Source organism: Pygoscelis adeliae, unplaced genomic scaffold, assembly GCF_000699105.1.
Source record: "Pygoscelis adeliae isolate BGI_AS28 unplaced genomic scaffold, ASM69910v1 Scaffold120, whole genome shotgun sequence".
In the NCBI taxonomy this organism is placed as follows: domain Eukaryota; kingdom Metazoa; phylum Chordata; class Aves; order Sphenisciformes; family Spheniscidae; genus Pygoscelis; species Pygoscelis adeliae.
In genome coordinates this window covers 7,390,397-7,402,346 of record NW_008824032.1, presented here as the reverse complement: position 1 = coordinate 7,402,346, position 11,950 = coordinate 7,390,397, and the positions used below count along the sequence as shown (strand labels likewise).

Genomic DNA, 11,950 nt, shown 5'->3' with positions numbered 1-11,950 from the left:
CCCTACACTTTTTTCTTATGAATTATTGTACCTCTAAATAAAAAAAATCTCAACTGTGACTTTTAAGTAGCATGTACTTCTACAAGTGCATGCCCAAGAAAACCTACTTTGTAGTCATAGAGTATGTGGTCAACTTGCAAGACTGACCTTCCTTGTTTCCGTGGTTTTGAAACTAGACACATTCAGACATTGTGTTTGGACCACAGCAAAGTAAAACATTAATGTCACAAGGACATGCTTTGAAGATCTAGGGCAATTTAGATGTCTTCTGAGAAATTTTTTGCTTAATTTAATAGTACAGAATTCTGTTTTAAGCATTTGGGTAAGAAAAACAGGCTGTTTGGATTCAGGTGTTTTTAGGGTAAAAGAAGTCAGAATTATTCCAGCACATAGATCCAAAGGAGCAGCAAAGAAATAGTGAAATGGAGACAAATGTAAGTTTACCAGAATAGTTTTTTGGTCTATGATTTTTTGTATCTGGAGCAAGATTCCACAGTAAACTAGACTAGGAGGCAACAGTTTCAGGAGCACTGAAACACACTAGGACAGAGAAAGTAGGAAGGCAATAAACCACTAGTACACTAGTGAAAGAGGATTTACAAGTTATATTAAGGAAAGAAACTAAATGAAAGCAGTAGCATTCAAGAAAGTTATGTATGCAGGTAAACTTGAAGTCTAGCCAGGTTGCTCTGTAAATCTACTTCACTTTTATTCACCTCGTGCACTCTAATTCCAGCGCTGATGCAATGCCACTGAGTTAAATTTTTTACTATTGATAAAACTGAACTAACCATAGAGGATCACATCTCATTACTGACAATGGATTTCTTGCAGGTTCCTCTGAAGCATTTATTCATATCTGTTGTCACAGGATACAACTGCAGATGCAGGACTTACACAGTCCAACATTGCAAATGTTAATCCAATAAAAAGACATCTGTTGCATGAACTCTAATGGAAGATCTTGCTCTCCCTTATCCCCTTTCCTTTGGAGTATGTACACAACCACCTGAGGTGTCCTGTCTGCTTAGTTAAACTAGAGAAATCTTCAAAGTGTTACCGAAAAGGTTTTAATTTTGAGTCTTTTCCACTGCTCCTACTATGAGGATTGTCGCAGAAGGATTGTTAGTACAGATCATGCACCAGCAGCTTGAGTAGCATCTTATCCAACTCTACTTGGGGGCAGATCTAGATACAACAGTCATGAAGTGACCTCAGCCTTGCTTCTGAGCTGCCTCTTCTGCTGTTGTAAAAACTAAACAAACCACACAAAACAACATGCTAAGGAAACGTTAAGGAAAATGCTAATGCAGATAAAGCCTGGTTACTCACAAGAGTTTTTGCATGAACTTATTTCATTCAGAGTAGCTTGCTCTAGTCTTCAGAAGGGGGGTCATAGTTCCTTCTGAGCTTCATACAACACTAAAATTCTCTGGATAGAATACACACTTTAGATCAGCTTGACACATTTAGCCTGTGATCTCTGAAGAAAAAAACCTTGTCACTACATCTTGCTCAGAACAGCCACCGTAATATTGAAGGAAATAAGTTTAAGAGCAGTGTTAGCTAAAAAATTCCCGTCAAATGTGGGTGGCTTTTTATTTGGAGGGGGGGAAGGTCAAACACGAAATTAGATTTTAACTGAACATCTTTTTCTGTGTTCTTGGAAGGAAAATATCATTGATTCACCAAGACACCAAGAAGTTAAAATCCAGTTACCTTTCAGGTGAAAAAAAAACCTTTTTGGCATTGGTTTTAAATATTTCCAGCAAAGTCCATTTTTAAAAAGAATTTTTGCCAGTAGGATTCCCCTTTGTCTCCCCCATTTTCTTCAACATTTTGTGATGTGTCCATACTCCTTTACTTTTTGAGCACCTGTATTCAAAAATGTAGACTGTCTCTGACACTACCATAACCTGTCTGTATGACCCTGAGAAGGTTCCTCAGTATTCTTCTGAGATAGTTCTTTACCTACAGAGTAGGGACAGGTTTTTTTGCCTCCATTGTGCCTGTTACGAGGTTACCGATGCAAAGTTTAATAATGTTTGTGAAGTATTTAAATTTTTTCCAATGGGTAGCGCTGAGGTAATCATTTTGGATTCCTCATTTGATCAGCCAAACACATTATAGACGGGTGTTCCCTCACTGCCAATAGTGACTGCATCCGTTTTGCTTTAAAATATCAGCAAGGAGCCATTTTTATTTTCTGGCCAAGTGGAATGGAATAACTCATGTCCATGCAGTTTAGTTCTATCTGTCTGTAATAGGAATGGACACATGCATGTTACATATTATTCAGAGATGTCCCTAGTTTAATTTGGATCTCACAGACCTATCTGCCTTCTCCCTGTATATATAGACAATTTAGGTTTCTGGAGCTGCTGCGCAAATCCCTAGTTCCATTACCAAGTCCCCAGACTGCTGTGTTGTGTCTGGAAGAGCACAAGCTCTAGAAATGCAAATGAACAGTATGTGGGAGACATTAACTGCTGTAGCTAAACTATATTAAAACTAAGTCAACTACGCTAAAAGACGGGGTTAGAAAGGCTTAGGAGTGCTGCTGTCTTTGGCACAAAAGCCTTGCCCACTTTTGATACTCACCATGCCCATTAGCCTCAGAATGAAATTCCAGAAACTGCTCCCTACCGTCAGCACATCAGTGATCTTCCATCACTCCTCAGAAAGATGCAAGAGATCCCTGTCCTATTTCAGAGTATCTATAGCCCCTCTTCAGCAGAAACCACGTGGCCAAAAGCTTCAAGTTCACAAACACTTTCCCGGGCATATTTTTCAATTTGTCAATTGGATCAGTTTCTCAGATGATGTGGATTTAGAGGTCAGAATAAAAAGGCTGTCTGTGACAAACGGTACATTCCCAACTAAGGGTTACTAAATAATTGCCTACATGGAAGTCACAGGGATGATTCCTGGCAGCCTTGTGACCACTAAGGAAAGAAGAGCAGGAGTGGATATTGAGGAAGCGTGTTTTAGTTGTGCTCCATAATTTTTAGCAATTAAAGAAAGTCACAGCATGATGAATAGCTTTTATGGAAAGAAAATACCTGTGCACATTTCCCTTTCTTCCATCCTGACGGCTGATTGGTCCCAGTTAGACTTACCTACTGTTCTCATGACCTTGGTGATAGCAAGCAGCACAAAAACACACAGAGTCTTCCCAGCAATCTTCATGTCGGCTCCTGCTTTCATCGCTCAGGCAGCTCCGTCACTCCATTCATCCTGCCGCCAACCTAGCTGTGGTCATGGGGAGTATTTCTTGCCTGCCAGTGCATCCTGAGCAGCCAATGTCAGTGTTTTCTCTTCCCCCTTTCCCACTCCTCTCCTCTAGCTGTGTGTGCTCCTGATAGACTGTCTCCTCAAAGCTGGAGAGGTTCCTCCTTCTGACTTTTCAGAGCACTAGGCTTCCTGTGCTGAGAGCCTAGGCGAACACTGAGGAAACAGATTGAACAACTCTGCCTTCCGTTCATTGGCTCTCCTCAGGAGGCTGATGAGTGAAGATAAACCCTGCAGCAGAGCTCAGAGGGGGTAAAAGCAGAGGAGATTATTCAAGGCTGAGTTTAATATCAGAAAGGAAATCTTAGTCTTGGGAAGCTAGAGAGAAACTTATTCTTCATATTTGTCATTACTACTACTACTACTACTACTACTGCTGCTGCTACTTCTTTGTCACTGCCTCCAATAAAATTCCTCCTCATGCCTCCCTCAAAAAAATTAGCAGTCTCAAGTCTTCTCTGTAAGTGACATTTTTAATGATTTCTCCCTTCAGTAGCTACTTAGCTACTAGCAGCGTAGTTCTCTTGAACAACAAGGCTTTCCAGACCCTGGGGGGAGAAACTGAGTTTTGAGGGGAAAGAAAAGCCTATTTTACATACTTTTCAACAGAAATAATACAGAAATTGAAGCTGGCCCACATCTTTCACTGAAAAACTGTTTGTTTTTTTTCAGAATACTGTTGTGTGGGTTTTTTTTTAAATAATACTGTACCTGTTTCCCCACCTCCTCACTGATCTACTAATTTCATATTCAGGGTTTCTTTCCTTTCTTAAGCCACAGCACTTCCCGAGCACAGTTCTGTGGGCCAGCAGTAGAGAAAAGGCCTCAGCTGTTGAAAGCTACAAGTGAGAATAATTACTACTGAGGACAGAGACATAAGAGGTAAAGACAGAAAACAGAACAAAGTTGGCAGGAAATTGAACTGCTCAGGAGCTAGGACTGCACACCATGTTTGAACATCGGCAAGCTGTACTGATGGGTGTAGTCTGCTGTTCTGGTAATTTTGTTTGATCAGACTGGTGTTTAAAAATGGTCTGCATTGATGTTCACTGGAACAGAGGAGTGTGAATTAAAGTCCTATGTAAATAAGTAAAAAAAGGCTGATAATGATCGTATAAAGAAAATCAGGTAAGACAGAAATTCAGCTGGATCATCTTGGTCCCAGGATCATCTTATTGACTACAGTTTTGTGTGGGAGTGCGTTATGTATATTTTTCCCCACTTGATTTTTTTAAATTCAATTTAACATTTTGACACTCCTCCGCACTGTTCTGAGGTTTTCGATATACTATTCACAGTAACACTCTGGTTTGTTTTCTGAGTTTTTACCATTGATCTAGGAATTAGTAATACTTGTGAATAGATATCATAGATATATTTTAGACAAGGGCATGGAGAGGCAGAAGAGGTGTTTATGTAAGTAGAGATTAAGATACAAGGCTGGAGAGAGAAGTAGGCAACATGTAAGCAGTATGAGGCCTCAAATGTAAAAGAAATAGTGCTCAAATTTGATGCAAAGACAAGAGGAACCTAAGGTGGTATAAATGTGCAGACATGTGGCATATTGGATAGGTGATTGCTTCATGAAAATGAAAAGATGCAATGGGATAGGAGAGATTTTGGAAGAAAGCAAACTATCTTCTAAATAAGAAAAGTCCTTCTTTAAGTTGTCATAATGAAAGGTCTCTGCCATTCCTATAGGAATTCATTTGGAACCGAAAGTTAGACAGCTGGATTCTTTTGGTAGGCAAATATTATTTAAGATGTCATTAAGATGCTCTGGGAGCAACTTTCTGGTTGAAGCCTGGGTTTCTAGGAACAAGTGAGAGGCTCATATGAGAAGGTGTGGTGGGTTGACCTTGGCTGGCTGCCAGGTGCCCACCAAGTCACTCTATCACTCTGGCTCCTCAACTGGACAGGGGAAGAAAATTATGATGAAAGGCTCGTGGGCCAAGATAACTACAGGAAGATCACTGAACAATTACCATCACAAGCAAAACAAGATGGTCTTTCAGGCAGTGGCATGGTTTACAGGGTATGTTTCTAGCCAACCTGTAGTTGTTTCCACCACGGTGAGTATGTAGCGCTTGCCTTGGCATGTTCGTGGTAGTGGTCCAATACAGTCAATTTGCCAGGCCTCACGATATCAAAAACCCAGCCACTGCCCTCTATTCCAGGGAGACTTTACTCGTGTGGCTCACTTGATTGTGGCACATGTTTCACATTCATGAGTGACCTGTGTGATGGCCTCCATGGTCAGGTCCACCCCTTGATCACAAGCCCATCTGTATGTTGCATCTCTCCCTAGACATCCCAATGTTTCACAGGCCCATCGAGCTACAAATAGCTCACCCTTACACTCCCAGTCCAGGTCCACCTGAGCTATTTAAATTTTGACAGCCTTGTCTACCTGTTCATTGTTTCAATGTTCTTTAGTGGTGCGGCTTTCGAGCATGTGAGCATCTACATGACATAGTTTGAGTAATGTTTTCTACCTGTGCAGCGATGTCTTGCCACAATGCAGCAGCCCAGATGGGTTTACCTCAGCACTGCCAATTGGTCTTCCACTGCTGTAGCCACCCCTGTAGGGCACTAGCCTTCATCCATGAATCAGTATAGAGATAGAGTACTGGCCACTTTTCTCGTTCAGCAATCTCCAGGGCTAGTTTGATGGCTTTCACTTCTGCAAACTGATTTGACTCACCTTCTCCTTCAGTGGCTTCAATGACTTGCCATGTGACTCCACACAGCAGCTTTCTACTTCCGATGGTTTCCTAAAACACGGTAGGATCCATCAGTAAACAGAGCATAATGCCTTTCATCTTCTGATAACTCATTAGATGGTTGTGCCCTTTGGGCACCAGCCACCTCCTCAGGCAATGCTCCAAAATCTCTGCCTTCTGGCCAGTCCATGATCTCTTCCAGGATTCCTGGGCAGTTGGGTTTCCCCAGTCGAGCCTGCTGCGTGATCAACGCTACCTACTTACTCCATGTAGCGCTGGTTGCATGATGTGCAGAGGGGATGTTTCCTTTGAACATCCAGTGTAGCACGGGCAATTGTGGTGCCAAGAGGAGATATGCTTCTGTACCAACAACTTCTGAAGCACCTTGAACCCCCTCATATGCTGCTAGTATCTCTTTGTATTGGGTTTGCATGGCAAGGTTTTGGTAGTGGGGCGGTACAGGGGTGGCTTCTGTGAGAAGCTGTTAGAAGCTTCCCCCTTGTCTGATAGAGCCAATGCCAGCTGGCTCTGAGATAGACCTGCTGCTGGCCAAGGCCAAGACAATCAGCGGCAGTGGTAGCGTCTCTGTGATAACATATTTAAGAAGGGGAAAAAACTGCTGCACAACTGCCCCGGGCCCGGGGGCAGAGATCCCCCTCCAGCCTGTGATGAAGACCGTGGTGAGGCAGGCTGTCCCCCTGCAGCCTATGGAGGTCCACGGTGGAGCAGATATCCACCTGCAGCCTGTGGAGGACCCCACGCTGGAGCAGGTGGATGCTTGAAGGAGCCTGTGGCCCCGTGGGAAGCCCACGCTGGAGCAGGCTCCTGGCAGGCAGGACCTGTTGGACCCGTGGTGAGAGAGGAGCCCACACTGGAGCAGGTTTGCTGGCAGGACTTGGGACCCCGCGGGGGACCCACGCTGGAGCAGTTTGTGAAGAACTGTATTGTAGCCTGTGGGAATGACTCATGTTGGAGAAGTTCATGGAGGACTGTCTCCCGTGGGAGGGACCCCACGCTGGAGCAGGGGAAGAGTGTGAGGAGTCCTCCCCCTGAGGAGGAAGGAGTGGCAGAAACAACGTGTGATAAACTGACTGCAAACCCCATTTCCCATCCCTCTGCACTGCTGGGGGGGAGAAGGTAGAGAAAATTGTGAGTAAAGTTAAGCCTGAGAAGAAGGGAGGGGTGGGGAGAAGGTGTTTTAAGATTTAGTTTTTATTTCTCATTATCCTACTGTGATTTGATTGGTGATAAATTATTTTTTTTCCCCAAGTCGAGTCTGTTTTGCCCATTACGGTAATTGGTGAGTGATCTCCCTGTCCTTATCTCGACCCACAAGCCTTTTGTTATATTTTTTCTCCCCTGTCCAGCTGAGGAAGGGGAGTGATAGAGTGGCTTTGGTGGGCACCTGGTGTCCAGCCAGGGTCTACCCACCACACTCTTTTTCAGTAGGGGTGCAGTGGGCTTCTGATCCTCAGTACCCCTGGCTCCAAAACACTAGTGGTCAACCTCAGGTTTCTCCTGATGTTTTCTGCCAGAGGCTCCAGGTGAGACCATGCTCCCCAGCTGCAGTGTAGAGTACATTTTGCGCAGCTGGTCCTGTCTGGACAGGCCCAAGAGCTACCACACGAGCTACCTCCTGTTTGATCTGCTCAAAGGCTTGTTGTTGCTCAAGGCCCCACTCAAAATAGTTCTTCTTTCGGGTTACTCGATAGACAGGGCTCACCAGCTGACTATAACCTGGAATATACATTCTCCAGAATCCCACGAGGCCTAGGAAAGCTCGTATTTCTTTCTTGTTAGCTGGTGCAGACATAGTTGCTATCTTGTTGATCACATCCATAGGGACATGACGACATCTAGAAACCTGAGGAGGACTGAGTCTGGGAAATACTGCAACAGTTCCTTCTATCTCGTGAAAGTTCTGCTACAGGCAACAGAACTTGGGAAGTGAGATATGAGAAATCTGTGGCAGGACACGACTGAAAACATAAATTTACCACAAAAAGTGACAAGTACTTTGTTTCTTATTCACTGGAGCCTGTCCTCTCAGTTACACATTGAGAGCCAAGATTCCACGACAGAGGAATTGACCCTGAGAAAGGCCAGAGTGGGCCAGAGGATGACCTAGATGGAGAAATAATGCATGTAGAGGGAGGAAAATTGTCAGGGTTTGCTGGCTGCATCAGTCAGAAATGTAGTGTGCATTTGATGGAAAGGAGGAGGAGAGGGATAAACTGATTGTGATAGCTGAAGCTGAAGCCTGAGACATGGCTGAGGATGAAGATCGCCACCAAGGTGCGATTAAAGACATGCTTTCAGTAAGTGCACTTTTTGACACAGCAGCAGAGAAAACTCAAGCATTGTTGCTTTAAGATGCTATACAGAGCCATCACAGCTTTCCTGGAGACTGAACTTTCCCTGTCTTCTGTGTTCTGAGAGCACAGATCTGGGCTCTGCCTGTGGTTTTCAGTGTGGGTTATTGCAGACCCATTTTATGTTAATTATCATAATGTCATCAGATATTATTTGACAAAGGCACAGTCTGTGATCTGCTCTGTTTGAAGTGGTTTTACTCAGCCTTAAAGTCCTTGCTGACAGCAGATTCCATGCTAATAGCTCATTCAACAAGAAGTACAGGAGCTGTAAAGCTGGATTTTAATTATCAAGGTGCAGACAGGAATTCAATTCTTCCTAGGAACTTCATTTCCAATGATAACATGAATATCAGAGTGCTGGAACCTCAGCTGGTATAAACTTTTAAGCTGGCCTGGTTCTCTTGACTTCTCATGGAGCTACCATGACTTTCTCCATGTGAGAATTCTCCCTGCTCTCTCTTTCTATGTCAGCTGAGGATCCTAAATCTTGGGACCATACAGATAGCTCAACAGGCTGCACATAAATGAGTAAATCCAATTATCTTTGAAGCTGGAAATAGTTCTGGAAAAGCATCATGATTCTCTGTGTGCTGACAGATCTGTTTTATTCACTGAGTAAGTGCTTACCCCAGCAATGAAGTACAATGGTTTTGTCTGGCAGTTTGGCAAGGAAGTGAAATTAAGGCTGGATTACATTATGCAATGGCCGTGTCCGATGTATAGGGCATTTAAACAACTTTAATTCTTTCAGAGATAGCAGTGTGTGTCACACTTGTCAGTGAATTTCCTGCCTTTTGATGACCTGTATTAGCACCTAGAACTTGTTACATTTATAATGAAGGAAAAATAATTTCGTAAGTTTTATTTGCATACTCTGTAACAAAATACATTAATTTTGCATATGGGGGTATGTGAAAGAGAAAGCAAAAGTATTGGATAGCATCACTTCATGTGTGGGCAGATGCAAAACTTCTGTATCTACCTTGCTGACGCACTTACTCTGACTGGCTGTTCCTCCGACTATTCCAGTTCTTAACTTTAACAGAGTTCATCCAGTCTACCTGGAATATGATTGATAGGTCTGCCCAAAATTTGATTGTCTGAATGGTTGCAATTGCAGACTCTGTAATTTCAGCCCTTGTTTTCAGCACGCCATGAAGGGCAGCGTGCAGTGGTCATTTCCTAGCCCATTGGTCCCACTGCATGGCAAGTCCCCTAGTAGAATGGCATAATGCGGTAGGCTGGCTATGGAGATAAAATTTATAAACTTTGTGGCAGTAAAGTGGCATAATACACTTATAAAGCCGCTTCCTGGTTGTTCTGTGGTTGGGTGTTGTTTATTCCTGGAAACACCCACACACCTGAAAGTCCTGATGAGTATATGGTTTCTTTTACACAACTCCTGCTGGAGGGTAGGTAATGCTGAGGTGACACCCGCATTCCCAGAGTCCCTCTCCCTTCAGGGAAGCTTGCATTTAATAGCAAGACTGAAATTGGAGGACCTGACTTTGAATTCAGAGCTGTTGTGCACCCTTTATACACATGTGTAGGTAAAAAAAAATATTACTCATGTTTCAAAGTACTTCTGGGGGTGCTGGATGTAGGGGCTAAATGTACTAAACACCTCCCTGCAGCCTAGTCTGAAATTCTGCTTCCCATTACTCCTTGGATTCCTGTCTCAATAGCTTCTGTGGGCCATGTCCATCCTGTGCAGTTGCTGACAGTGCAGAGCTCCCTGAGCTGGTTTTGAGCTAGCTTCAGAAATAGAAACAGTACAGTCAAGTCAGCACAGCACTGCACCTAGCCAGGGCACAGCGACGTGTTCATGCAACTAACTGCTACCCAGTGGGGATGAATGATTCCATCCAGTGCAATGCAATGATGTATCAGCTTACTTGGAGCTGGTTCTGGGGCCACTGACATACGCAGAAGACACACAGTTCCTGCTGGTATGAAATGTTGTGGCTTTCTTGAAATCAGCATTAAGATCACTAAGCATGATGTTCACCTGCCTCGAACTCCTGCACAGGCCACAATGCCTAGGAGCTTCACCTTGTGATTACATTGTGGTTACGTTCTAGCCTACCTCCCAGCAAGGCTTCCCTTGAACCCTGCTCCAGACTGGGCGAAGAAGGCTGGGCTTACTTGGAGAAGTGCACTGAGAGCAGATGACAAAAGTGGGGAGGAAGTGCCTCAGAGGACCGGATGAACTGAGACAGATGTTTGGTGAGAGGAAAGGAGCAGGAACCTCAGATGAATCCTAGCTCCCCTCTGTGCTGGAGGTCCAAAGCATTGGAGTCGGACCCTCTTTTCTTTGGTCAGGAGGTTGCACAGAAATAAGTAATTGTTAAGGCTCTGCTTGAACAATAGGAAGAAGATGTTTCACTTCTCTGATTCCTTAAAATGCTGAAATCCTTGGCTTGAGGAATGAACAGGATATCTTCACTTGACAGCAAAGCCTGAGGCTATTTTTTTTTCCAATGGTGATGCTTCCTAGCAATCTCCCAGTCGAGGGTGGGCAAGCTAAGGATATGAAGGAGGAAGTTCTGCATTTGAACACCATTTGCAGCACTTCTAATGATGTGGCCTGGAAATCCATTAGCTCAGCTAGGTTGGGACTAACCTCTGCACTACCCTTCATGTCATGCTGTGTCTATTATCTCCAATGTGGCTGCACAGAATACTAAGGCTGTATGTGATAGGTCCTTTATTATTTCAAGTAGCTGGAGTAAGGAAACACGAGAAATCTGTCGGAAATTCTTCCCTGAAATAAATCAACGGAGGTTAGTGGAAAGAAGCTGGTGTATGGAGACACATCCATTTCCTCAACCATATCAAGAAATCCCTTTTGGGAAGCTCTGATCCTTTGGTTAGATAGCTATAATAGCATATAAACAAACAAGTAAATGGAAATATGGGAGATTAAAAATGTGATCTGATCACGACATGCAAATATGTGCACAGGGGAAAAGTGCAGGTGGTAAAGGACTGTTTCACTCAGTGAAAAAGGTGCAACACCTACCAAGCTACAGCCAGTCAAATTCAAACTATAAATCAGGCATGTATTTTTAACAGTGAGCATGACTAAGCATTGGAACAAACTATTGTAGGAAGTGATGATTCCCATGCCTCATTTCCTTCAGGTGAAGACTAGCTGCTGCCTTAGAAAAAGTGCTCTACTGGACCCTGGGTTATCTCACCACAGAGAATGAGTACTAGTGGTAGCTCCACTGAGTTGAAGAACAGGATGCACACGAAATTTGAAACACCCTTTATTCATTCTAGTCGCTTCTCGCAGGATCGATCTTAAACACCTTAGTGAATTGAATAGCAGTGATGAACCTAATCTGTAGGTGATTAAGGGAAGTTATGGGTTGTCAGCTTTAGGCTTTTACCCTGCACTACTCTTGATTTTTCCAGTGAAAGAAAGATAGCTATACTGGGGAAAAGAGACTAAATTGAAAAATAATACAAAACTCAAAATTTCCTCAAGGCCACAAAAAATCTGAATGAGGACATAATCTCTGGATCTTGTACCATGCTTTGCCCTATCTCATTTCT

The 11,950-nt window shown here is 43.5% G+C and overlaps 1 protein-coding gene across 1 annotated transcript in view; it reads right to left on the bottom strand.

Annotated features, from left to right (window-relative positions):
* Positions 1–3,207, bottom strand: part of LOC103921621 (cell surface glycoprotein CD200 receptor 1-A-like) — a 17,119-nt gene extending 13,912 nt beyond the window's left edge. The window contains exon 1 of the mRNA XM_009329618.1: positions 3,120–3,207. Coding sequence (XP_009327893.1) covers positions 3,120–3,207 — 88 coding nt within the window. The remainder of the gene's footprint in view (positions 1–3,119) is intronic.
* Positions 3,208–11,950: the final 8,743 nt, after the last annotated feature.